The sequence below is a fragment of the Anguilla rostrata genome, chromosome 15, assembly GCF_018555375.3.
Source record: "Anguilla rostrata isolate EN2019 chromosome 15, ASM1855537v3, whole genome shotgun sequence".
NCBI classification, from domain to species: domain Eukaryota; kingdom Metazoa; phylum Chordata; class Actinopteri; order Anguilliformes; family Anguillidae; genus Anguilla; species Anguilla rostrata.
Genome location: NC_057947.1, coordinates 36,394,580 through 36,421,853, shown reverse-complemented (window position 1 = coordinate 36,421,853; position 27,274 = coordinate 36,394,580). Strand labels below are relative to the sequence as shown.

General features: G+C 49.4%; 2 protein-coding genes across 3 annotated transcripts in view; one reads left to right on the top strand and one right to left on the bottom strand.

The window, feature by feature from the left end:
* Positions 1-13,417, bottom strand: part of dgkh (diacylglycerol kinase, eta) — a 58,489-nt gene extending 45,072 nt beyond the window's left edge. Inside the window, exons 1-2 of one of the 2 annotated variants that reach the window (XM_064310719.1) lie at positions 13,157-13,417; positions 11,100-11,285 (exon numbers count right to left, since the gene is read on the bottom strand). In XM_064310719.1, the coding sequence (XP_064166789.1) occupies positions 11,100-11,285; positions 13,157-13,204 (234 nt within the window). In that variant the 5' untranslated portion in view covers positions 13,205-13,417. Of the gene's footprint in view, positions 1-11,099; positions 11,743-13,156 lie in introns of those variants that run through there. The other variant, XM_064310718.1, reaches the window with a different exon arrangement.
* Positions 13,418-14,919: 1,502 nt separating this feature from the next.
* Positions 14,920-27,274, top strand: part of vwa8 (von Willebrand factor A domain containing 8) — a 65,402-nt gene continuing 53,047 nt past the window's right edge. The window contains exons 1-12 of the mRNA XM_064309687.1: positions 14,920-15,548; positions 16,912-16,989; positions 18,002-18,132; positions 18,698-18,808; positions 22,279-22,446; positions 22,825-22,989; positions 23,142-23,191; positions 23,505-23,613; positions 24,238-24,342; positions 24,557-24,688; positions 25,983-26,117; positions 26,582-26,659. Of these exons, the coding sequence (XP_064165757.1) occupies positions 15,410-15,548; positions 16,912-16,989; positions 18,002-18,132; positions 18,698-18,808; positions 22,279-22,446; positions 22,825-22,989; positions 23,142-23,191; positions 23,505-23,613; positions 24,238-24,342; positions 24,557-24,688; positions 25,983-26,117; positions 26,582-26,659 (1,401 nt within the window). The 5' untranslated portion in view covers positions 14,920-15,409. The remainder of the gene's footprint in view (positions 15,549-16,911; positions 16,990-18,001; positions 18,133-18,697; positions 18,809-22,278; positions 22,447-22,824; positions 22,990-23,141; positions 23,192-23,504; positions 23,614-24,237; positions 24,343-24,556; positions 24,689-25,982; positions 26,118-26,581; positions 26,660-27,274) is intronic.

Sequence of the window (27,274 nt, the reverse complement as noted above, 5' to 3'; positions counted from 1 at the left end):
TTGTGTGCTCCAATTTGATGTCCCCATTAACTGTGGCCTGTTTAGGCCACCATAGTTTCTCCATGGTTCCTTCCTGTTGCCAAGTAGGACAAGAAGAGATCTATTAATAGACTGTGTCTTTGCTAAAGTGAGAGAGAGAGAACTGCTGTGTGCCAGACAGATCTGAATAATCCCACAACCACTTCTCTCTCTCCCTGAAACACACACTTACATGCACACATACACACATTCTCACACACACGCACACACCTACTCTCTCTCTCTCTCTCTCGCCCTCGCCGCCCTCCCACAGCTATACCTCGCGCAGCAGCTGTGATTAAGGATTATAGCAGACAGCAGTGGTTTCCTGAGCAGAGCGAACAATAAAAACAGGCCTTCATTCTCCTGCTGGACAGATCCCGCCCCCTCTCTGCTGGCCAAACTCAGGCTCAGGGTAGGCCCAAACCCCCTCTCTGCACCCAGGCTCAGGGTATGCCCAAAATGCCAGGAGAGGGAGGCTTCAATCCCACCCCCCACCTTGCTGAATTAGCTGTGCCAATAGCTGAATTAGCTGTGCTAATAGCTGAATTAGCTGTGCAGTCAATAGCTGAATTAGCTGTGCTAATAGCCACAGTTAAATACGTGGGTAGGCCCGATGCTACGCGCTCATCCCAGTGCAACCCCCCCTCGGGGAGACGGCTTTCCCGGTCGAGTGGCTTCACTGCAGCAGCTCAGCTCTGGCTTCTCTGCTAATTAAGCTGTCGCTGGAGAGATGTGTGACAGGTAGCGCAGGAAACAGGCTAGTGGGGGGGGGGGTCTAAGCCCGCACGGGCCTTCTCCTGTTCCAGGTGCCGAAAGACCGCGCCTCCTCCTGTCAGGCCCACCACTTTAAGGCTTCAGGCCGCGCCCGGAAGCCCGTCTGACCTCTGGCGGGTCAGGTCACCGGGGTTACGACCGAAACCTGACCCCGCCTCAGTTACCGCGGGTGACCCTTCTGGCCTGACGGCATCGCTGGCGTGTCGCACTCCCTGTTCCTCCACCATTAGCCCTGCAGGTTCCCCTCCTGCGTCCCGACCACGCCTGCAGCTAACACACCGCTAATCCTGCTTCCCCCCTCTCTGCCGTGCAAGACCAACACGCTCACTGAACCGCAAACACAGGAAGAAACGAGAGAGGAGGGGGAGAGAAGAAGAGCGAGGGAGGAGAGGAGAGAGGAAAGAGGAGAGAGGGAGGAGCAGGATCACTGCTCTCTTCCACACTCTCTGCACATGCAGAGCACCCACCAGCCCTCCAACCACAGCATCATCCCTCCCTCTCGTGAGCACGCTCACAAACATCAACATCGCCAGAAACAGAAAGGTTGTAGCCAAGGTTAAAGGAAGCTGATTGGAGATTCAGCAGGAAGTGCTGAGAGATCAGTGGTGGCTCTGGGTACGAAGGAAAGGTATAGTTTTGAGGTCATACTAACCGACAAACAGAAATGCATAGTTTCTATTCATGTACATGGATGCACTCCCGATGAAAACAATTTGTAATTAAAAAATAACAGCACCCTCTGTAGAGGACTCGATTGTAAAATGTGCTGATTGGCCCTGTGTGGTATCTGCGTTTCCATTGGTCGGTTTTCAGGCCCGGATGTTTCTGGCACGTTTGTGGCCTGTGGAATGGGCCTCTCAGCGACACTTAGACAGGCTTTTCATTGGAGGAGGACTTGCTGAAAGTGCAGCTTTTCACTCCATTTCAGAGAAATGAAAAGCTGAGAGCTGTCTGGAGAGAAGAGCACTTTGGCTGAAAAGACGGCGCTGATAATGAGCCGACTGCCGCCGCCTCGCACCCAGAGCGGCTGCTGGTCTCCGGCTCTCCGGCTGCCTCGCTCCCAGAGCGGCCGCTGGTCTCCGGCTGCCTCGCTCCCAGAGCGGCCGCTGCTCTCCGGCTGCCTCGCTCCCAGAGCGGCCGCTGGTCTCCGGCTCTCCGGCTGCCTCGCTCCCAGAGCGGCCGCTGGTCTCCGGCTGCCTCGCTCCCAGAGCGGCCGCTGCTCTCCGGCCGCCTTGCACCCAGAGCGGCCGCTGGTCTCCGGCTGCCTCGCTCCCAGAGCGGCCGCTGGTCTCCGGCTCTCCGGCTGCCTGGCACCCAGAGCGGCCGCTGGTCTCCGGCTCTCCGGCTGCCTGGCGGCGGAGCAGCAGGTTCCAGGCTGGTCCCTAAAGGCCGCGGGTCCGAACGCCGCGTGTCGCGCAAATGGCATTGAGCAGGTCACTTGGGTTAAAAGCGCTGCCCTGAAGGGTGTGCTGAGATGGAACTGCAGGACTGGCGGGAACGTCGGAGGCTGCTCCTGACGGCTTTCAGCTTTCAGAGAGCACCGGCCTTTCTGCTGTCTGTGTTCGCTGGGGCCTACTGACGCACTGAGAGAGCACCGACCTTTCTGCTGTCTGTGTTCGCTGGGGCCTACTGACGCACTGAGAGAGCACCGGCCTTTCTGCTGTCTGTGTTCGCTGGGGCCTACTGACGCACTGAGAGAGCACCGGCCTTGAGCATCACTGCACCTCGGTCCGCTTTGACGTTCTGCTGGTCATTTGGGTCAGCTTATGGGTTTAGCCAGTGGCCTGAACTGGGGTCTGCTGGACAGACAAAACAAATACTGCTGCACACTCCTCCTCATGTTAAAAAGCAACAGATTTTCCTGCTTGAGTTATCTGACTCCGGAAGTCTCTGATGCTTGCTCCGGCAAATTTGGGACCATCTTTTCAGACTGTGTCGCCGTCTCTGAGGAAGGGAATACTGCTGGGAATACTGTAGGGCAGGTATCAGCAACTCGAGGGCCGAGAACTGCTGGTTTTCCACCCTCCCTTTGCCTGGGAGTCAGGTGTGAAGACAGTCTGGCCAATCAGTAGCACGAATTACCCGGGAGAAAAGAAAACCTGTGCTGGATTTGGATTCGAGGGCCAGAGTTGATGATCCCTGCTGTAGGGAATGCTGTGCAGCCTGGGGTTTCAGCAGGGGGGTGTGTGGGACCCTGGGGGTTATTGAAGGTACTGTTGGGGGTCCCAGGAGAGACCTGATATGCAGTTACTATATATAGATTTGAGAAAATATTTAGTACCTTTTTTTAAAAATATAACCCTTTTTAAGCGATGATGGGAGTCCCCTGGATGCCTTAGAGCCTGGATGGGGCCCCTGTGGCCCCTGTGGCAGGGCGGAGTTTACTCTGCTTGGGGAAGGCCTGCTTCTCTGAAGACTCCGCTGCTGCGTGAAGCGGCTGAATGGCGGTTATGTAATTTGCCCATCAGCAGGAACACTGAGTCATTATTTCAGTGGGAGGCGGAACGCGGAAGGCAGCAATTGCCCCTGTCAGGAGGGCAGTTCTGAGGGTGGGGGGGTGGGCGGCTCAAACGACAGACAAATGAATGTTGAGCTACAGCGTGGTGGGGGGGTCGGAGGAGGGACATTAAATTTTATTTTATCTTCGGGGGTTTGGGGGGGGGGGTGCAGGGGGCGGATGCTGCAGCAGTAGACCCAGTATGAAGAAACGCACAGGAATGTGCCGCTGTTAAGCCAGCATCATTAGAGCCCGATCCACAGCTCACAGACAAGGGAACAGCCCCAGCCAGGCATCCAGAGCCAGTTCAAATACAGCCTGATCTTATGTGCCTAGAACTGCTTATCACAAGCAAGGAGCATCTCATGCCTTCTGCCAGATCCTACCAACTCAATAGGATTAGTGTGTAGCGTAACAGCTAGTTTGAGTGGTCAGATAAAGACGGACTGACAACATGAACGCATTCGGTCCAACACGGGATCATTCTTTTTTTAATGGAATTAGCAATCTAATATCCCTCCCTGTCTGTCCTGCATCCTTTTGGACGGAGCGAGTAAACGGATTAGTTGGGGCATCCTCGTGCGCTGACAGACCGAAGGCTGACACGGGCGTAACAGGCCGCTGAAGGCGCTATCGACCGCGCTGCTAACGTTGGACCCCGTGCCACACGGGTCGTCCCCGTGCCCTGGCTGTTGGAACCGTCTCCCACTCCTGCTGGGGGTTAGACTTAGGTAAAGGTGTGAGGCGGTGATGATTCGCTGACCCCGCCTGTGCGGACGGTGAGGTTTTTTGTCTCCCTGCTCATTTTGCCATGCTGGTTTATAACTGCTATCATTCGGCTGGGCTGCAGCGTTCGGCTGGGCTGCAGCGTTTGGTTCGGCTGCAACGTTCGGCTGGGCTGCAGGCCTGAACTCCAGCAGACGGCTGATGCTAATTGCTGATTGGTAATGCATGTTATGTCTGTGTGCTCATCTGGAGGCTGCCTGTGAAGGCCAGCCGCTGGCGTCGCGTTGCCGCGGGCGACGTTCCCCTCCCTCGCTGATGCTCTGTGTCCCTGCATAATCGCATCATCAGCGGGGGACCTGGGGGGCCGCTGCATAGCACTACACTCAAAGCATCATCAGCGGGGGACCTGGGGGGGGCGCTGGGTAACGCTACACTGTGAATGTGGGGGACCTGGGGGGCCGCTGCGTAGCGCTACACTGTGAATGTGGGGACCTGGGGGCCGCTGCGTAGCGCTACACTGTGAATGGGGGGACCTGGGGGCCGCTGCGTAGCGCTACACTCAAAGCATCATCAGCGGGGGACCTGGGGGGCGCTGGGTAGCGCTACACTGTGAATGGGGGGGACCTGGGGGGCCGCTGCGTAGCGCTACACTCAAAGCATCATCAGCGGGGGACCTGGGGGGGGCGCTGGGTAGCGCTACACTGTGAATGGGGGGACCTGGGGGGCCGCTGCGTAGCGCTACACTGTGAATGCGGGGGACCTGGGGGGCCGCTGCGTAGCGCTACACTGTGAATGCGGGGGACCTGGGGGGCCGCTGCGTAGCGCTACACTCAAAGCATCATAAGCCGGGGAAGATGATCGCTAATAGAATGGAAATGGGCTTCATGCATTATAAATGAATCTAATGGTAATTACATCATCAACAAACAATTTGCTCTCTGCTCTACGGTTTCACAATAGTGCGCTGTTTATGCTGAGTGTCAGGCCATTGTCGTAATAGAATCAGCCGAACAGCCAATCACCTCAGGCCACTGCTGTAATAGAATTAGCTGAACAGCCAATCGCAAACGAGAGACTGAGGTGCAGTGAGAGCATTCTGAAGAACTGAAGCAATAGCCTCTGGAGCAGGAGCTGAAAAGCCTGCCATGTCTCCTAATTCCCTCGAAAGAGTATGAAAACCCACCCAAGCACACCCCAGCATGACTGCGCCGCTCATTTCAGTAACAGCACACCCCAGCATGACCGCGCCGCTCATTTCAGTAACAAGGCCACAGATGTAACCTCCCTGTGGGAAGGGAATGGGAATCCACTGTGGATGACGCTGATGATGCTGATCACGCTGATGATGCTGATCACTGGCCAAACGAGCCAAACTCTGTTAAGGCCTCGTTTGAAGCAGATTACGCAACCGGGCTGAAAAGCAGACCCAGGCTAAATTTAGAGGCCTGCTTTAGACTGGGTCTGAGGCAGCTTTAGAGGCCTGCTTTAGGTTGGGTCTGAGGCAGCTTTAGAGGCCTGCTTTAGGTTGGGTCTGAGATAGCTTTAGAGGCTTGCTTTAGGTTGGGTCTGAGGCAGCTTTAGAGGCCTGCTTTAGGTTGGGTCTGAGGTAGCTTTAGAGGCCTGCTTTAGGTTGGGTCTGAGGCAGCTTTAGAGGCCTGCTTTAGGTTGGGTCTGAGGTAGCTTTAGAGGCCTGCTTTAGGTTGGGTCTGAGGCAGCTTTAGAGGCCTGCTTTAGGTTGGGTCTGAGGCAACGAACTCCCCGTCCCTCTCCGAACCTCCCCCTCACTATCCATCTTCCGCCGTGGCCTGAAGACTCATCTCTTCAGACTATACCTAGAATAACCACCACCATGCTGTGTATATATATTTTTTTTTTTAAAAACCCTTTTTCCTGTCACTTGTTACATGTTGCCCCATCCCTGCACTTCTTGGTAAATTGTATTTGTTCTAATACTTGAGCTTAATCTTCTGCCTAGTTTGGCTTTGCAGATGTTAGACCAGGATAGTGTTCATTGTTCTCGGCTAGAAATAGCTGTACAAAATAAGTAATTGTACCTTACTGAACCCGTGTTCAGCAGTTGTCTACGATCATGAAAATGCACTTCTTGTACGTCGCTTTGGATAAAAGCATCTGCCAAATGAATGTAATGTAATGTAATGTAATGTAATGTAATGAGGCAGCTTTAGAGGCCTGCTTTAGGTTGGGTCTGAGGCAGCTTTAGAGGCCTGCTTTAGGTTGGGTCTGGGTCTGAGGCAGCTTTAGAGGCCTGCTTTAGGTTGGGTCTGGGTCTGAGGCAGCTTTAGAGGCCTGCTTTAGGTTGGGTCTGAGGCAGCTTTAGAGGCCTGCTTTAGGTTGGGTCTGGGTCTGAGGTAGCTTTAGAGGCCTGCTGTAGGTTGGGTCTGAGGCAGCTTTAGAGGCCTGCTTTAGGTTGGGTCTGAGGCAGCTTTAGAGGCCTGCTTTAGGTTGGGTCTGGGTCTGAGGCAGCTTTAGAGGCCTGCTTTAGGTTGGGTCTGGGTCTGAGGCAGCTTTAGAGGCCTGCTTTAGGTTGGGTCTGAGGTAGCTTTAGAGGCCTGCTGTATGTTGGGTCTGAGGCAGCTTTAGAGGCCTGCTTTAGGTTGGGTCTGAGGCAGCTTTAGAGGCCTGCTTTAGGTTGGGTCTGAGGTAGCACACTCTTCTGTTCCTTGAGCACAGAGCACTCATCCGTGACTCTAAACCAGCTACGCCTCTCTTCAGGAGCCAGCATTAGGTGTAATTTTGCCTGTCTGACCAATCATGCTTCAGCTACTGTGGGCGCGGATGAGCCTGTCGAGGTAAAACACTGAACTACCTGGAAATTCTGCAAAGACACAAAACATCAGTGGAAAAAACTGCACTGAATTTTGCAGCTGGAAATGGGGAAGTAATCACTTTCTAAAAAGCTCATATCGCCCCAGTGGTTTGTGGAGAGGTTTTCTACTTTTAAAAATAAGTTTTTTTTTTTTTTTTTTACATTTCCGTAAGATTTTAGCCCACGCACATGCGCATTCTTCCAAAACCACGTGGGCCTATGTTAGCGGCTGCTTTGAGCGCGCTCAGTGTGGAACAGCGACGGCGGGGTTTGCGTCCTCTGTGGCGGCGGGAGAGCTGGCGCCAGTGCGCGCGCGGATGTGGGTCACTGGGAGCGGCATCGCTACGACCGTACCCCGCCGAGCCGCCGCGGGAGGGTGCGGCCTGGGGCGTTCAGTGGACAAGGAGCTCTCTCTCTCTCTCTCTCTCTCTCTCTCTCTCTCTTCCTCCCGCCCGCCCACCCGCCGAAACCGCTAATGTTTTATTAACGGAGGAACAAGCTCCGCGGCAGCAGGCTACAGAGGCCAGCACAACTGGGGTGAGAAACCAGCTCAGACTGATATCCATGGCCCTGGGGGGGCCTGGGTCAGGGGAGGCCTGCAGAGGTTTACCCCCCCCAACACAGGTTTGGTGACCCAGCCCTACAGATCTACAACTTTACAGCCGTACAGCTCAACAGCCCTACAGCTCAACAGCCCTACAGCTCTACAACCCTACTGCTCTACAGCCCTACAGCCCTACAGCTCTACAGCCCTACAGCTCTACAGCCTTACAGCCCTACAGCCCTACAGCACTACTGCCCTACAGCCCTACAGCTCTACAGCCCTACAGCCCTACAGCTCTACAGTCCTACAGCTCTACAGCTCTACAGCCCTACAGCTCTACAGCCCTACAGCTCTACAGCCTTACAGCCCTACAGCCCTACAGCACTACTGCCCTACAGCCCTACTGCCCTACAGCCCTACAGCTCTACAGCCTTACAGCCCTACAGCTCTACAGCCCAACAGCCCTACAGCTCTACAGCCCTACAGCTCTACAGCCTTACAGCTCTACAGCCCTACAACCTTACAGCTCTACACCCCTACAGCTCTACAGCTCTACAGCACTACAGCCCTACAGCTATACAGCCCTACAGCCCTACTGCCCTACAGCCCTACAGCACTACAGCCCTACAGCTCTACAGATCTACAACTTTACAGCCCTACAGCACTACACCCCTACAGCTCTACAACCCTACAGCCCTACAGCTCAACAGCCCTACAGCCCTACAGCTATACAGCCTTACAGCTATACAGCCCTACAGCCTTACAGCTCTACAGCCCTACAGCCCTACAGCTCTACAGCCCTACAGCTCTACAGCCTTACAGCCCTACAGCCCTACAGCACTACTGCCCTACAGCCCTACAGCTCTACAGCCTTACAGCCCTACAGTCCTACAGCTCTACAGCTCTACAGCCCTACAGCTCTACAGCCCTACAGCTCTACAGCCTTACAGCCCTACAGCCCTACAGCACTACTGCCCTACAGCCCTACTGCCCTACAGCCCTACAGCTCTACAGCCTTACAGCCCTACAGCTCTACAGCCCAACAGCCCTACAGCTCTACAGCCCTACAGCTCTACAGCCTTACAGCTCTACAGCCCTACAACCTTACAGCTCTACAGCCCTACACCCCTACAGCTCTACAGCTCTACAGCTCTACAGCCCTACAGCTATACAGCCCTACAGCCCTACTGCCCTACAGCACTACAGCCCTACAGCTCTACAGATCTACAACTTTACAGCCCTACAGCACTACACCCCTACAGCTCTACAACCCTACAGCCCTACAGCTCAACAGCCCTACAGCCCTACAGCTATACAGCCTTACAGCTATACAGCCCTACAACCTTACAGCTCTACAGGTTTACAGCCCTACAGCTCTGCAGCACCCATCCACCCCTCTCATTATACTGCACAACACACCAGCAGCTAAAACAGCCAGAAGCAAACAAACACATGTTGCTTCATCTGCCAGCTGAAAGCAAAATAACACTTTTTTTCTCTGCCAGCCAAAAGCAAATGAACATGCGATGGATTTTCTGCTTGCTGAAAGCAGATGTACACGCACTACAGACGAAGCTCCATCTGCTTCCAGAAGTGAGGAACAGAACAGGAAGAAGGTAAGAGAGTGAGTGGAGGCGTGGAGTCAATCTCGAGTGGAAGAGAAGTGTATCTGAAATGGTGTTTCCTCTAGTGACACATCAACTTAAGCCTTTTCTCCATCTCTGTCTCTCCATCTGTCTCTCACTTTCTCACTCTCTCCTGAGGACATTACCTAGATGAAGATATGTCTGGTGGTTGCCATGGCGTCAGTGGCTTGGTGGGGGGTGGGGGTGTCACCACACACTCCTGCAGTAGCAGATGCACAGTGTACTGGCTGCTGGGTGCTAGCTGTGGGCTGGTGCTAGGGGCCTCAGCGGCAAACAGACCCCACTCCAGACCGGGCGGAGTGCCTCTAAGGCATGTGCAGTGCATTGTGGGAGATCTGCGCTTGTCATCGGACAGCAGGCCTCAGCTAGTTAGCGCCGCTTGTTAGCACAGCTAGTTAGCACCACTCATTAGCAGCAGAGTGACGGGCACTAACTCTCCCTGACTTCACCCGCTTTAATTTAGTGAAACAACTCAACCCCCCATAAACGCATACCCCAAGTTTGAGTAGCATGCATAGTTAGTGAAACAGGGCCCTGGACTTGGCATTGGCACTTCACCTGAACTGCTCCACTGAAATATCCAGCTGTATAAATACACTGTATGTAAAATAATATAATCTCTCCAAGTCTGTCTGGATAGGAGCATCTGCTAAATGCCTAAAATGTATTGGAGTCCACAGATCGCTATGATGCACAGTGGAGTCAACACCCAGCGTATCCAGGTACGCCCATGTCACTCTAACAATAACTCCGCCCATCCAGGTACACCATGTCAATCTAACCCTAACTCTGCCTCCCACTCTAAATCATGAAAAGCCAAAACTCCAAACATGAAGCACATGCAGTTGTTGCCTTCAGTAAGGCTACACCCCTTTTCAGTATAGAGATATGCAGTATAATATATGTGACAAACAGGACAGACCACCACATGAAAAAAGCCACTGAAAACTCTGCAAGGGAGCCTGCAAATCTGACTGGGATTCAGCTGCACTGGAGTAACACTTGATACTACAGGGAAGAATAGGGCATATTATTTACTCTTCTGGTTTTTTGTAACCACTAATTAGCATGAAAAAGCAGGCCCCGCCCACATCACTTTGCAGAACTAGTGTTGTAACCTTCTAAAAATAGCCTTCCTAAATAATGCAATGGGGGTGTGAAGCAGCTGTCAGTTATTGAGTGGATCTGAAAAGAACAAGAAATGAGTTATTCATTGTGCTGTAGTCAAAGTGCAGCAGGCCTGGTAACATGTCACTCAGACAGATGAGCTGACATGACTGGTCTTAAGAGCCAAAACACTGCCCCCTTCATATCTCTCCCAGATGGACTTTAGTTTTATTATTCGCACGTATGTGTACTTCAATTTACAATATAACTCTTTTATAGAGACCCCTGTTTATTGTTAAATAAAACACAAGCGTTTACGGTATGTCAGGACTTTCAGTATACTGTGTACGTTGATGGATTATTCTTAAGTGCTTGTTCATAGGATATTGAAAAATCAGCCTCAATAAATCATTACACAGAATAATTCCACTGCCTTTTAAAAAAACATTACACTCATACACTCACTGGGACTCCACTCAAGATTCTTATTTGCTTTTAATGATTTGCTTTATAATTAAAATATTGCAACATTCAAAAAGAAAATGATTCCCATGGCTGGTATCAATCACTTTAATGACGAGCATTCTCTCGTTTGTTTTATTCAACATTTACCTGTGTCCTTCACTCCATCCTCAGTTGTACAGTAGCCTATTTTAAAGCAAAAAGCATTCAACAGTTTGCCAGTTTGCTTCTCTCACTAAATATATACATGTATACGTACATGTTTGCTTCTCTCTCTCACTCATATATATATATATATATATATATATATATATATATATATATATATATATATATATATACACACACACACACACACACACACACACACAGTTGTTATTTTTTAAACGAACAAGTATAGAGAAATGGTCCAGGTAGAATAGGCGCGTTTTCAATGCATAGTACGTGCATGCTGGCTAATCTCCTGTAGACCACAGACCCCCATCTGTTGCTTACCTTGCTCCTGATCTGCCCGGAGGTGGACACTTTTCTGATGAGTTTCTGGGGGCCTTCCTGTTCTCCTTCGCTATCGGAGGACTCGTCCACCGGACCTGGTCCTCCAACGGCCCCTCCGGCGTGCTGGTGAATCCCGGCGCTGCCACTGCCAGTTCCCGCTGTGGAAGGGGCTCCTTTCTCCGGCTCCTGGTGGGTGGTAGAAGAGCACCACTCCACATTAGGCTTGACGCGGTCAGCCGCTCCCTTCCTCTCCGGGACGCGAGAGCTGGACAGCGGCTGAAAAGCAGTTCTCTTCCCCGCCATCTTCCTCTCTCTGCTCCCACCCGAAAGCGACACACGCTCGCCTATTCTACCGCGCGACCGGAGCCGCTGTACTCATTCAGACCTGCCATGTTCAGACACAATCCACCGCCTCCGCGAAGCTTCCTTTCTAGCGTTTTGTGGCTGCAGTCTGTGTCAACCGAGACTTGGTTCTGCCTCCGTTGTCTAACCCATCTATAACGGGAGGAAATGTCCGTAGCAAACCCTAGTGGTTATTCCGAGAGGAGTCTGGTTAGAGTATTGGCTACAGTAGCCTACAGTAAACGCGCGGGAGTTGGATGGTTTAGCAATTGATTTAATTTCGTTCCGTATCAAATGTTTATAATGTTTAAATTAAATACAGAACAACAGGAAAACGCCATACAGTTCAATACAAGTAAATAACGACACATTATGTTGTTGCAATTAATTGGGGAATTAGTAAATGAATGCAATTAAGTTTCACATGCACGTAGCATAAATCAGTTAAAATGCACCAGCCGCCGTTTGTTGTGGAATATTATTTATGGATTCATTTTCATAATTGGTAACAACAATATCATAGCATGTACAGGAAATCCCAGTATGTTGCATGCTTTTTTATTTATCAGTGTCCATCTACGGTTCAGTAACAAAATACAATGCAGTCGTGTTTATTTTACAGATTGTTACAAAAGTGTACACAATTGTTCATTGTGTATCAAAAGGAACAACATAACCCTGTTTAAGTCATGCTTCCTCCCCCAATACTTTCCGCCAAAAAAAAGATTAGAATCAACGCACAATGTGTAGGCTTAATGCTGCCAGGGATTATGTGTGGTGGGAAACGAGGAATGATATTTAAAAACGTGGTCTGGGCCCTAAACAGAGAGCTAGGAGGTTACACATATATTTTGAATTATTTTCTGCGAAACCACGCACGTGCACCCTACACTAAAGCCAACCATACCCAGTGTTAAGCTAACTCTGATAGAGTAGCTATTTGATCCACCCTTAACTCGTATAAACTCATTTAGTTAAATGAACACTTCTGGTTTCTTCGGTAAAACTGTCACGATTGTAAATTGTATTGACCAATTTTGACCCACAGTCATATATTCGTTCGTTACATATGCAGTTTAAGTTCGAAGGCAACACAAACTCTCATTTGTGTTTATAAACACTCCGTTCAGGATAGTCAGGAAAACATTCCACGCTGAACCGGTTCGCGTCTTCAGGAAGGGGGACACTATTTTACTCATATTGTGACACAGACCAATTATGATAAATGCATTAGAACTAGATATGAACAAGAAATAATATTTCATGGCATAGCCCATTCATTTTATTTCGTATAATCCTTACATTTTCCGTCTGAAATCAAATGTGAATTTACTTTGCATGAATCATCATTTGTCATTGCCGAGCTGCAGTCACACAAGGGAATAACAGGCGACGGTTATAGTGCATTACTTTTTTAAAAATTAAAAAACTTTTTCTTGCGCTTCTTAAACATAAATACAGTTATTATAGTCTGTCTGGTTTATGCGATCTAATATTCAGACTGCTATACCAATACATTGACTTTTCAGATGTCTGTTGTTACACTAACACAGCAAAACGTCTGTAAGACACCTTCTGGACTTCAAAATAAGTTTGTGAGCATCAGTAACAACAGCACGCCGTAGATACGCTGTCCAGACATAACATTTCGCGCACAGCAGAACGTAGAGAAAAGTTCGCCAGACTTCCTTCCAGTAGAATACAGTGATACTGACCAGTTCTTCCCAAACGGGGCTTCGAGTATAGTGGTAGACATCTTCCATTGTCTCTATCCAAATTGATCCGCCTTGGCAAAAAGTGCGCTATGTGCTAAGAAGGATTCGTCTGTTGTTACCGCTGCCTTCTAGTCATAAAATTGCGCATCTGGCTCGACGTCGGCAGACAGGTAGCTACTTATTTTTCTCAGCCTCCTTCGCTTTACCTCTGCGCCTTCGCTCGGGTCCTCCGAGGGCTGAGCCTTCCCTCCACGTGATAAATGTCAGCCCGTATAAGGAGCAGAAGCGATGTCCATGACGTCATTCGTTTGTAGGAGACATGCGAGCTATTTTCCCCTTTATCAGTTACACGCGACAACTAATAATACATTAAAAATAACAATCAGTAGCGTAGTAACATAACTACTTTGAATTTATAATATATGATTCTAGTTACAGTTTCCAGTAGAGGTAGCTACACTCATGAAAGCTGCAGGGCAATGGTTCATGTGCCACTGTTTGTTTGCATTTAACAATTTGCTTTATGGTTTGTATCAAATATGTTTATATGTATAGGTGGGATTCATATTTAGTTTTTTAATTGTAGTAATTAAATAACTGCCATTAGGTGTATTAATAGCCACTGTGTACAGAATTATTCCTTTCCTTATCAGAGCTTGACCCTGAAGGATTTCTGCCCCTTTTGTGATTCGTATGGAACATCCCCCTGAAAGGGTGTGTATGCAGTCTCTGCTCCTTAAAGGGAATGGCTAACTTTGGTATTGCATTGAATAACATTTTTGGTCATGTTTTCTTTGCTGGTCATCCTTAAATATTCCAATACTCTCTCTCCCAAAATCCCTTCTAATGCCACCATGGCTGAGAATGGGGCATGCGTACTCCCGAGTTCCATTCCCAGGGCACTGCCACTGTACCCTTGAGCAGCATACTTTTGCCTTCACCTGAGCAGCTTCACCCAAACTGCTTCAGTAGAGATCCAGCTGAGTAAATGGACTGTATGTTAGGAATGCAAGCTGTGTGAACCTCTGTGAGAGCATCTGCTAAATGCTAAAATGTAATTTTTTGGAAGAGAACAGGGGGGTTTTTATGAAGCAGGATGACTGAGTTCCCCAGTCAGCAGCTGTGGCATTTTTATGTGATTGACATTACTTTTGTGTTTTTATTTATTTATTTTACATTACACGTGTTTAAAAATACATATGGAAAAATTAATTGCATCATCATTAGACCGGTAAATTGAAAGAATTATCTGCTAACTTCATACTCTCAAGCCTCACAAGTCCACCTTGTACAATTTAAAGTAGTCTATCAAAGGTGTATCAGAAATGAGAGCAATGGTGCAGGTGAACGTAGAGTTTCTGTCACGTGGTTTGCTGCTGCTGCCGGTATGTCGTCAGTGCAACCCTCTCGTCCTGCTGTGGTAAAGGCGCAGAAACTCAGTCGTGCACCTTCCTATACATGTGGCACCAGCCAATTTTGAGGAATACAAACCATGTTGAAAACAGAGTCCTGCTTGTTTAATTGAACCAATTAATTACAATGTTGGTTCTTGGGCAGTGTTTTAACAGGTATTACAGTTCAAAAATATTATGAGCAAAACAAGACATGCTACGTTAGTATGCACGTGAACATGCTGTAACAGTTAAACAGCTATTTTTAACGGAACAAGTTTTTACATTATCATGCAGTTCTTCAGTTCCACACCTGGCAGACGTCACCACACGTGATAATGCACCTTTAAATGTTGCAGCCAATAATGCTGACATGCATTACGCCGCACCCTGTCCCCACGTGAATACTTGCGTATCCTACCTGTGTTAGCTAAAACAGATTTAGCCCACTGAAAGAATCCTTCAGTTTTTTTTCTGGCGTGTCTTTTGTATTCATGCCTGTATGCACTGATTTCCACTTGTTTTTTTACTATCCTGAGGTGGTCTTGGCCTACTCTTTATCTTTTTTTCCTGTGGATAGACTTTAGTAACTGCTATTTAGAATTCGCGTGTCGGGATTTTATTTATTTATTTATTTTAGTTTAACAGTTATTTAGAAATTACATACTGAGCAGTAGGAACACAATTTTGTCATTTGACTTATTGACGGAACAGTTTGGTGTCGGACATAATTGGTCCAGCGTCTATTATCGTCCTCTGGTAGAAGAGGAGTAGTATGCAACTATGAAATCATCATGACGACGCGTAAAGAATAAGAATATTTTATTTAAAGTATTGATTTCTGTGAGATCAGAATTTTATAATGCAGTCGCGGGTTCTTTACGGAGGCACAGCAGCTGCTGTTGCAGCGAGAAGAATTAGGAATATTTTAGGACCTGTTTTGGGAAAAGGTGGCTGGACGTGTAGAACACATGAGGTCAAACTTTTGAACACTTCTTCAGGTAGTTACATCTGCCTTACAGTTCTGTCATCGCAATGTTCTTTGAAATATTTATTTGTTTATTCAACTGCATTTCAGGAATAGCCATCTCGCGACAGTGAGCAGCTAACTGGCTAGCTAGCAGGCTATGTTTGTACCTTTGACCCTTGAAATGCTGTTTTAGAGATAATGTTTTGAAGCGTGTTGTGAAACTAATGGTTGTGAAAATGCAGATTTGGTTTTAAGATCGACACACGTACGTGTTTTTAAGTGTTACTCATTAGTACACATCGAAACTCGCAACGTTTAATCAGCTGTGAAATCGATTGTATTTCATATTAGCTAGCTAATGTACTGGTTCAGAGTTAAAGACATACTGAGCAGATTCTGTTGCTCAGTCTGTTGATGGTACTGCTGGTGTCGCTGAGGGTTAGGGTTAGGGTGGTCCAACTGAATCCCCTCGATTCGATCAAATGTACTTAGCCAGTGTTAACGGTATATGCCATTAAATCAAACAAAGCTCCCCCCAATCCAAAAAACAAAACTTAAAGCTCTTAAAGTTTGAAAAATTAAAGAAACAGGATTTTAAAAGATCAAGTGCCCATTGAAAGGAATCGTATTTCCAACTTTAGTCCCCACGGTTTTAATGCAGTTAATTAAGCAGAATATAATTAAAGCAGTTTAAAAATAACTATGAATGTGTCATAAAACAGAACTGACAGAGATACGGATTCATCTGGATGGGTTTAATTTGATTGCCTTTAATAGACTAAGTTTGTGTGATTGAATTATTGCTTAATCTTGTACAAGATCTACTGGTGAACTCGAGTGAAAATAACCCGGTCTGGCTTTTCAAACTGAGCGAGAGTACAGAGATAAGCTTGTGTAGAATATACTGCAGAACATGAAATCTGCCTCATCAAGACAAAGTAACCTACTCTGGGACTCTCCCACCCTGCTTTGGATTCTCAGTCCTGAGTGGAATGGGACATTTAATTTGGTCTCATGTAAATAATGTTAAACAGAGATGTTAAGTCGTTTTGTAATTTCTGTTCAGATTTTACAGTGAAGCCTTGACTCCTTGGTCACATCAAAAAATTTGAACCCTGATAGGGTGATCTTTCAGTTCTAGAATGTGTACAGTCATTGTTTTTCGCAATGGCAAACATTTATGACATTTTAGATAACTGGAAACATCTGAAGCCACTTAGTCACCACTTGGTGTAAGCCACTCTGGAGAAGAGTGTCTGCCAGTTGCCTGTAACGTAATGTAATGTAGTCCATTTGAGTAACTCAATCTGCCCTTTTCGTTGAGTTGCGCGTGTAGCTGGGTGCATGGATTGCTGGGCTCTGTAGTAAACAGTGTGTTTTCTTCTCTCCTGCAGGCGACACTGTAAAAATAGGGGAACTCTCATTCCGGCTGAAAGCCCCTCGGAACCCGGAGCTCGTGCCCATAAAGCACAGTGAGTCCGCCGACCCTGTTAGAGACACAACGCTTTCGGGTTCACAGGATCAATCCCCTGTGAATCTTTAGTAATGTGTGCTGTACAGTAAGGATCAATCGACTGTCTGTACAGTAAGGATCAATCCCCTGTGGATCTTTAGTAATGTGTGCTGTACAGTAAGGATCAATCCCCTGTGAATCTTGAGTAAAGTGTGCTGTACAGTAAGGATCAGTCCCCTGTGAATCTTGAGTAAAGTGTGCTGTACAGTAAGGATCAATCCCCTGTGGATCTTGAGTAAAGTGTGCTGTACAGTAAGGATCAATCAATCCCCTGTGAATCTTTAGTAATGTGTGCTGTACAGTAAGGATCAATCCCCTGTGAATCTTTAACAATGTGTGCTGTACAGTAAGGATCAATCAATCCCCTGTGAATCTTGAGTAAAGTGTGCTGTACAGTAAGGATCAATCCCCTGTGAATCTTTAGCAATGTATGCTGTACAGTATAGATCAATCAATCCCCTGTGAATCTTGAGTAAAGTGTGTTGCACAGTATGGATCAATCCCTTGTGATTCTGTGGTGTGTCCTGCATGGGGCTGGGCCAATGGGTTGTTGGGCTGATGGGGTGCTGGGCTGATGGATGTTGGGCTGATGTGTTGTTGGGCTGATGGGTGTTGGGGTGTTGGGCTGATTGGGTGCTGGGTTGATAAGGTGTTGTTGCATGTCCTGCATGGGGCTGGGCTGATGGGGTGTTGGGTTGTTGGGCTGATGGGGTGTTGGGCTGATGGACTGATGGGGTGCTGGGCTGATGGATGTTGGGCTGATGGGTGTTGGGGTGTTGGGCTGATTGGGTGCTGGGTTGATGAGGTGTTGTTGCATGTCCTGCATGGGGCTGGGCTGATGGGGTGCTGGGGTGCTGGGCTGATGGGGTGATGGGTGTTTGGGCGTTGGGCTGTTGGGCTGATGGGCTGATGGGGTGATGGGCGTTGGGCTGTTGGGCTGATGGGGTGATGGGGTGCTGTTTCTCTGGCAGTGACGGGCTCCATGCCGCAGACGGTGGCCCAGCACCTGCGCTGGATCATGCAGAAGGACCTGCTGGGGCAGGATGTCTTCCTCATCGGCCCCCCCGGCCCCCTCCGCCGCTCCATCGCCATGCAGTACCTGGTAAAGCAGTCCTGACCCGCCTCCGGAATCATGGGTGGGGGGTCGGGGGTGGCAGGGTGGGGGGTCGGGGGTGAGGGGACTGGTTGTGATGGTAACGTGGGGTGGGGGAATGGTTATGACGGTAACGTGGGGTGGGGGAACGGTTGTGACTGGTAACGTGGGGTGGGGGAGTGGTTGTGATAGTAACGTGGGGTGGGGGGGGTGAGGCTGGTGGGGCTGGGGTGGCGTGTGGGTGGGCTGGGTGATGGGTAAACGTGGGGTGGGGGCTGGGGTGAGCGAGTTGTAACGTGGGGTGGGAGGCTGGGGGCTGAGGGACTGGTTGTGACGGTACGTGGGTGGTCGGGGTGGGGGAACTGGTTGTGACTGGTAACGGGGGTGGGGTGGGGGGGGACTGGTTGTGACGGTAACGTGGGGTCGGGGGTGAGGGGACTGGTTGTGACGGTAACGTGGGGTGGGGGGCTGGGGGCTGAGGGGACTGGTTGTGACGGTAACGTGGGGTGGGAGGCTGGGGGCTGAGGGGACTGGTTGTGACGGTAACGTGCTGAGGCTGGTCTTGCGGGTGCAGGAGCTGACGAAGCGGGAGGTGGAGTACGTGGCGCTGTCGCGCGACACCACGGAAACGGACCTGAAGCAGCGGCGGGAGATCCGGGCCGGGACCGCCTACTACATCGACCAGGCAAGGCCCCCCCCGCAAACATGGCGGCCGCCGCGTGCACTCACCTGACATAACAGCGTACTCTCTCACCTGACATAACAGTGCACTCTCTCACCTGGAATAACAGCATACTCTCTCCTGCAATAAGAGCGTACTCTCTCACCTGGAATAAGAGCGTACTCTCTCACCTGGAATAACAGCATACTCTCTCACCTGACATAACAGCATACTCTCTCACCTGGAATAAGAGCGTACTCTCTCACCTGACATAACAGCATACTCTCTCACCTGGAATAAGAGCGTACTCTCCTGCAATAACAGCGTATTTCCTGAATAAAGCACTCTCTCACCTGGAATAACAGCATACTCTCTCACCTGAATAACGTACTCCATGACATCACTACTCTCACCTGACATAACAGTGCACTCTCTCACCTGGAATAACAGCATACTCTCTCACCTGACATAACAGCATACTCTCTCACCTGGAATAAGAGCGTACTCTCTCTCACCTGAAATAAGTGCTCAAATTCCTTAGAGAAAGGTAAAAATGGCCAGCTTTGGTTTGATCCCAAACAGTTATCAACCCCGGTAGCCAGACTTGAGTTATAGTTTCTTTGGTGTGATTCACAAGGGACAGTAAAGCTCAAACGGGTCACTCTTGCCCTACATGGATAAACTAGATCACCAAGACGATGGGCTTATAATTTGCTGACTGATGAACAGGATCTGACAGTCGCCTAATTGTTTACATGCTATAAATACTTTGGCCCAATTATAAATAATTGGCCCAGATGCACATAATATGGGTGTTGCGCAGTGGTCAGCGCAGCGCACTCCCACAGTCCAAAGACATGCAAACCGGGGACTAAAGATGAGGATTAGCCTTCCTGGCTAACTCTGGTACATCTACAGAAAAGTTATTAGTGTGCATACATTATTCAATTAAAAAAACGTATTGTGTGTAAGGAGTCTCACCCTTTCTCAGGACTTATACCTATCTGTTGCTTGCTGCAGCTTATAAGCACAAATGAACATCTGTTTTAGCTGGGTGCATTTGTCGTTCAGGGAAATGTAGTTCTTTCTGAGTTGTAGTTCCAGAGATCAAAACAGCCTCCATCGCATAGATAGCGCTTTGCCCCCCAAATTTAGGAGATCCCAAATTTAAATTAGTTTTTTCTTCCATATGTATTTTAATCCGACCAATAATAGCAAAGCTGCTTTTATAAATATAAAAAAAAGAATGCCCAGGTGGTCATTGTATCCATGGAAACCACTCTGTTGCCGACTGTTGCTCTTATTATAGATTGTGTTATTAATGCAAGGAATGGTATTTGGGTCTCCTCTGCTCAGCTATGACTAACCAGAGTTTAATTAATTGCCCCTGCCACCTGCCCCACTCCCACCCGTGGATTTTATGTCTTTGCCTTTTTAATTGATGTTTTCATTGCACAGAGAATCTCACTTGGAGTTGGCAGAGCTTGCCATGTTTTCCTGATGCCAAATATCATGCTGGTTCAGGCTGGGTTTTCCAGTTATTAATAACACAACAATGGAAAGCATGTAAACAGGTTACTCGCAGCAGTAGAATGGGGGGGATGGAGGAATGGAGGGAAGAAGGGATGGAGGGAATGAGGGATGTTGTTTGAGAGGAACAGAGCAGGTGAAGCAGTGTTTGTCCTTTCAGTTTGGCATTGCATTGTGGGTTTTTAGTTAAAAATCCAGATTAATGCCACTTGAGCAAAAACTGGTAAAAGGGCCTAGATTGAGCGGTAAGGTTAACAGTGAGGAGAGAATTTAATAAATAAATGAGTGGATAAATAAAATGAAAATGGAGCATGGGGATGAAGCCACGGTTCTTTCTGATGCCAGGAACTTCTGAATCTCTCCCGGGGTTCAGAGTGTGCTACTTTCAAGGGTCGTGTGGGTCTCCTGAAGCTGCCAATGGGAGCAGCCTGGCAGGGGATGGGCCCTCCTATTGGTGGAAGTGGAAGTGGGAGGAGCCTGTCTCTCGGCAGTCTTCTCCAGAGGGACGTGTTCCCGATCCGAGTCCTACATTGATTCCCAGCTATGTGTGTCACCCGTAAGAGCAAGCTGGAGAGAGGTCTGCTTTCTCCTGAAGCGCCCTGCTCAGAGCAGAGTGGAGGATTTTCATATGCATTTAGCTGGGTTTGTCATTTCAGTACTGTTCCAAGAGTTTCACTTATTTCACAAACGAAATCTAACCACGTTAACTTCTACAGGACAGTGAGCCATAAAAACAAAGTAACCCTTCTACAAATGAAACGTTGTGTATTATATGGTGTAGAGTAGTCTGCAAAAGTACACAGACCCTTGAACAGCTCTGACATTGTGTGGGTTCAGAGATTAAAACTGATGCATTAATAAGAGTTCGACTTTGTCTGTTTACTCCCACAATATTCCGCCCTGATCTGAAAAAATGAGGAGCTTTCAGTTCAGGAGCAGACCTGATGTTTTCTGTTTTTTTGGCCCTTTGAAGAGCAGGTTTTTCAGAATGTTTTTTCCTCATTCTAAGTCAGTGTTCTGGAACTCCACTGCTTTCAGTCACCGGCAGTGGTTGTTACATTAGAATGTTCAGTTATCAACATTCTGATCTCACATTTGTAATCTTACACCTTACTGGGTTAACTGAAGTGAGGGGTCAGAATTGGGTCAGGGCTGTGTACGTCGTGCTAGATGCACCGGTTGTTGGAGTCTCACCGGTGCTGGAGTGTGGCTTTCCCCAGCCTGGCTGCTGCAGTGAACCTGGCATAGAAGCAATGACGTGATTATAGTGTCTACTGTGAGAACACATCTACAGTTAATTTTAGAGCATCTGGGCATAGTTTTATGGGACCTTTTCCCTCAGAATCAGGCGTAATTACATGGCAAGATGCTCTGTGGTCGTCTGACTGTGTAGAATTTCCTCTCTTTGACGTCAGCACTCTTTGATTTCAGTATGTTTGCACGGTTGTGTCTTTGTAACAGTAGACTGAATAAGAATACTGTACTTGTTCCAAGGAAGGAATAGATTCATCTAAAATGGAAATGAAACATTTCAGGCTGTGGACAGGATATTTTGAAAAGGCTTTAGAACTGCTGCAAGCCGGGATCTTGTTGCTAAATGTTTTTTCTCGGAGGCTAGCCAGTGAAGCTGACATAAATTATACTGCTCGACAATCACGATGAACGTAGACAAGCTTGGAGGAGAAAAGTTCCACATCCATTAGACTGTGTTTAAATCTGTCAGGGTCAGTCGGTATATTTCACAGGAAATGTTGTTGGTCGTCAGGAGTTGCAGTTTCTGTCGGACCCTTTTAAATTTAGCGGGGGCAGTGAGAGGGAGTCCAGCAGTGAGGCCTTCAGTGATAGGGGCGTCAGAAGCGGTGATGTAATGGCGGTCACTGTGAGCGTCGAGTAAAATGGTTCAGAGACAGCGAGCGCTCGGCTGAGGTGCTGATGGTGAGTTCCGCCCCGCCCCTTTCCCGCAGTGCGCCGTTCGGGCCGCCACGCAGGGCCGGATCCTGGTTCTGGAGGGGCTGGAGAAGGCCGAGCGGAACGTCCTGCCGGTTCTGAACAACCTGCTGGAGAACCGAGAGATGCAGCTGGAGGACGGGCGGTTCCTCACGTCCGCCCAGCGCTACGACAAGCTGCTGGAGGTGAGCCACACCCACCTGCGTCAGCTGACCTGTGAGTGACATGCCTGGAGGCTCCTCCCACTGGAGCTTTACCTCTGGAACCTCCAATGACATGCGAACGTGATGTAGAAACAGGCTTCATACGACTGATCTATCTGTTGAGCCTAATCCAAGCCTGGATTAGGTCTGCTAGCATTTGCTAGAAATTTTACATGCATTTCAATACCTGGCCAAGTATCACAGTTCAATGGTATTTTGGAAGTTTAAATTATAGCGGGTCTGTGTCCGGCTGGTGAGTCCTGTGTTCTGTGTGCAGTGGTTCTGTTTGTGCATGGGGTGCAGGAGCACGCTAAAGCGGTTCTGTTTGTGTACGGGGGGTAAGTTATAGTGGTTCTGCAGGAGCACACTAAAGAGGAGCTGGATGCGTGGAAGATCGTGCGGGTGAGCGAGGACTTCCGGGTCATTGCTCTGGGGCTGCCGGTCCCCCGATACACGGGGAACCCCCTGGACCCCCCTCTGCGCTCCCGATTCCAGGCCAGGGACGTGCACTACCTACCTTTTAAGGTGAGCCCCCCCTCAGCCCCCCGTCCTGCTGGCTCAGACAGCCCTGTGAGCCCCCCCCCATGCCCCCCTGTCCTGCCCCCCCGTCCTGCTGGTTCAGACAGCCCTGTGATCTCTGCTGCATGACCCCCCTGTGTCTCTCCCCTGTTCTCCAGGATCAGCTGGAGGTTCTGTACAGCATTGGGCCGAACGTGGAGCCTCAGAGGTAAGACCGGTTCTGCCGTGTGCCAGTAACCGAGGGCAACGGCCCCGGAACATTCCCATCACCACTAAACACTTTCAATGATTCCGCTCATCAGACCTTTTCCCGCAGGGGCGAAATTGAATCTCTGATGAGATTTGTCACAAAATTACACCTTCACAATCTCGATCATGTCTTTTCATTGGTTCTGCATCATTCTGTGCCAACACAACGTCCTCTCTGTAACAAAAGCAACAAACCCTCTGTTTTTCGGGTAGTTCACCTGACCCCCCCCAACCCTATACCCAGGTTAATCTCTCTGCTGTTCTGCACTCAGGGTGTCTCAGCTCCTGTCCTTTGGGACCACCCTCTGCTCCCAGGAGTCCTCCAGCCTGGGGATGCCGGATTTTCCCCTGGACAATCTGCCGGCAGCCCTGAGGGTTCTGGTGAGTGAGTGAGGGGGGATTAGTGATGTGTCTGTAGTGATGTTTTCAGGGTTCTGGTGAGTGAGTCAGGGGGATTAGTGATGTGTCTGTAGTGATGTTCTCAGGGTTCTGGTGAGTGAGTGAGGGGGATTAGTGATGTGTCTGTAGTGATGTTCTCAGGGTTCTGGTGAGTGAGTGAGGGGGATTAGTGATGTGTCAGTAGTGATGTTCTCAGCGTTCTGGTTAGTGAGTGAGGGGGATTAGTGATGTGTCAGTAGTGATGTTCTCAGGGTTCTGGTGAGTGTGTGAGGGGGGATTAGTGATGTGTCAGTAGTGATGTTCTCAGCGTTCTGGTTAGTGTGTGAGGGGGATTAGTGATGTGTCTGTAGTGATGTTCTTATGCAAGGAGGAGGTTCTGGTTGATAACGGGTTCTAGTGCCTTCTGTGTTGCTTTGCTAGCTACAGATGTTCAGCATGAACCCTTCATGAATGATGTTGTAATGGACCCAGCAGATAAGAACTATGTGTTTAGTGTAACCTCAGTGTGAATGCAGAGCTGGTTGAATGATCATTTGAGTTTGTTGATTTAGAGAAGTGTTCTTCCTCCTGGAGTTGACAGTGGTTCTGTTTTCGGCTGTCCCGCAGGACCTGTTCCCCATGAGATCGTCCCAGGAGCTGGTCCAGACCGTGTACCCCTATGAGGCCATGCTGGGCAAGGAGGGCCGTACGGCTGTGGAGAACACGCTGAAGGTCAGCCAATCACAGATGGTTTACAAACGGGGTCAGATTCTCAACCAATCAAAGACAGACTGGACAGCATTGGCCTGTTTCTCAACCAGTCTCAGGCTGGCCTCACTGTGTTGTTTGGCCCTGGCGAGCTTTACTGGCTGCAGTTGAATGTGCAGCACAGGGGCAGGGTGGTCTGCTGGAAGGTGACTGCTCTGTGCTGGCTCTTCCTTTTCAGCGGTTCGAGCTCCTGGATTCTGGGCGGCAGCCGGCCGCTGTCGCGGTCTCTAAGGTGGAACCCGCCCCCGGAGACCAGCCGGACCGGGCCGCAGTCACCGTGCGCGTCGATGACCAGGACGTCGCCTTCGAGGTGGGGCTGGACGGCGCGGTCGCCAGTGCTGCGGGTCACATGGTCACAGCGCCAGGGCTGCGTGTTAGGGCTGCGTATTAGGGCTGCGTATTAGGGCTGTGTTAGGGCTGTCTTAGGGCTGTGTGTTAGGGCTGTGTTAGGGCTGTGTTAGGGCTGTGTGTTAGGGCTGTGTGTTAGGGCTGCGTGTAGGGCTGTGTTAGGGCTGTGTTAGGGCTGTGTGTTAGGGCTGTGTGTTAGGGCTGCGTATTAGGGCTGTGTTAGGGCTGTGTTAGGGCTGCGTGTTAGGGCTGCGTGTTAGGGCTGCGTGTTAGGGCTGCACATTAGGGCTGTGTTAGGGCTGTGTTAGGGCTGCGTGTTAGGGCTGCACATTAGGGCTGTGTTAGGGCTGTGTTAGGGCTGCGTGTTAGGGCTGCACATTAGGGCTGTGTTAGGGCCGTGTTAGGGCTGTGTTAGGGCTGTGTTAGGGCTGTGTTAGGGCCGTGTTAGGGCTGCGTGTTGGGGCCGTGTTGGGGCCGTGTTGGGGCCGTGTTAGGGCTGCATGTTAGGGCTGTGTTAGGGCTGCGTGTTAGGGCTGTGTTAGGGCTGTGCATTAGGGCTGTGTTAGGGCTGCGTGTTGGGGCCGTGTTGGGGCCGTGTTGGGGCCGTGTTGGGGCCGTGTTAGGGCTGCATGTTAGGGCTGTGTTAGGGCTGCGTGTTAGGGCCGTGTTAGGGCTGCATGTTAGGGCTGTGTTAGGGCTGTGTTAGGGCGCGTGTTAGGGCGTGTTAGGGCCGTGTTAGGGCTGCGTTAGGGCTGTGTTAGGGCTGTGTTAGGGCCGTGTTAGGGCTGTGTTAGGGCTGTGTTAGGGCCGTGTTAGGGCTGTGTTAGGGCTGCGTGTTAGGGCCACGTTAGGGCCGTGTTGGGTCAGCGTAGCCGGAACGTTCCGTGAGGGGGCACGCGGGGCCTGCGGGCACAGGCTGGAATGAGCTCAGCGAGGAGGCGTTCTCCGTTTCGCCCGCACCCCCTTCATGTCTGCTCAGGAGCTTGGCTATCAGGGAGAAGAACTGTCTTTGAAGATTAGGCCTTTTTTTCCTCAGTTGATTTTGGCCTGGAACTAAGGCATTAATATGAACTGCAGTATGAATTTGGTTTTTCCCTGAACTCCGGAATGGTGAAATAGCATTAGATTCCTGAACTGTTGGTTCGTTCATAGGCCTGGGTTTGAGTAGAAGTGAAAAGATGTTTTGGTGGATGTAGTGAAACCCCTATTTGCTCCTCTAAACAAGTCATTCCCCTCCCCCCTCACCCACCCCGCAGGTCCCCGCTGGAACTCGACCCCCCCGCCCCCCCGGCAGCAGCCCTGGGTTCGTCAGCACCCCCACCCACACCCGCCTGCTGGCCGAGATGATGCAGTCCCACCTGGTCAAAGACCTGTGTTTGATTGGCCCAAAGGTACTTACAGTCCCACCTGCTCAAAGACCTGTGTTTGATTGGCCCAAAGGTACTCACAGTCCCACCTGCTCAAAGACCTGTGTTTGATTGGCCCAAAGGTACTCACAGTCCCACCTGCTCAAAGACCTGTGTTTGATTGGCCCAAAGGTACACTCAGTCCCACCTGGTCAAAGACCTGTGTTTGATGGGCCCAAGGTACACTCGATGTCTTTTGCATCGAACGTGCACTCAGTGCACCATAAGTCTGCTGTGAAATCGATTTAAAAGACTAATTAACTATTTACAAGATGACATTTACGACTACTGTTCATCGTGGCACTAATGCTAATTATAATTGATTTTGTCAAGAAATTGCATGTTACCATGGTTACCAATGCAGGAAACTGATCTTCGTATTGAAGCCCTGCTGTTTTCTGTGGTATCATGTGACCTGACACTGAACCTTGTTCTTATCGTCTTTTCAGGGTTGTGGCAAGTCTGTGATCGCCAGAGAATTTGCGGAGATGCTGGGGTATATCACCGAGCCCATAATGCTGTATCAGGTACTGACCAACCCTGCGCATCTCCCTTTAACAGCAAAAAAAAAAACCCCCAAGATATTCTACAAAACAAATGAATTTATGACACACGCGTATATCAGCACACGCGTGACAAGATAAAATGGCTTCTGCAGTCCACATTATTTATTTATTGTTCTCTGCTGTGAGAAGCAGTCTGTGTAACTCCTACAATACCAACAGTGTTATTTGCAAAGGAGCATGCTCTGTTTCTGTTGGTTCGGGCAGGAAGGAATCACAGAGGGATTCTTCTGTGCTAAAGTTCAGCTGAACTTTTCTCAGGCATTTCTGTACTGCCGCTGCAGCAGTTGTACACATTTTTTCCTGTGATGCGATTGGTCTGCGCTACAGCCTTGTGACCAGGGAGGTTGTGTACTGTGAGGTCATTGTAGACAATCACCCTGATCTCCACCAATAAAAAAGCAGGGGAAAGGGGGTGGAGATCTGACGGTGCTCAGTGTTCGTCACTCTGAGCCGGACTGCCCTGAACGTTGCTCAAAGCAGGAAGGAATCTCTTCAGAGCAGAAAACATCCTTAAATAGAAGTCCTTTCATCTGAGCTCTTTCTTACGTGTTTGCACGTTCTGTTTTTTTCACCCAA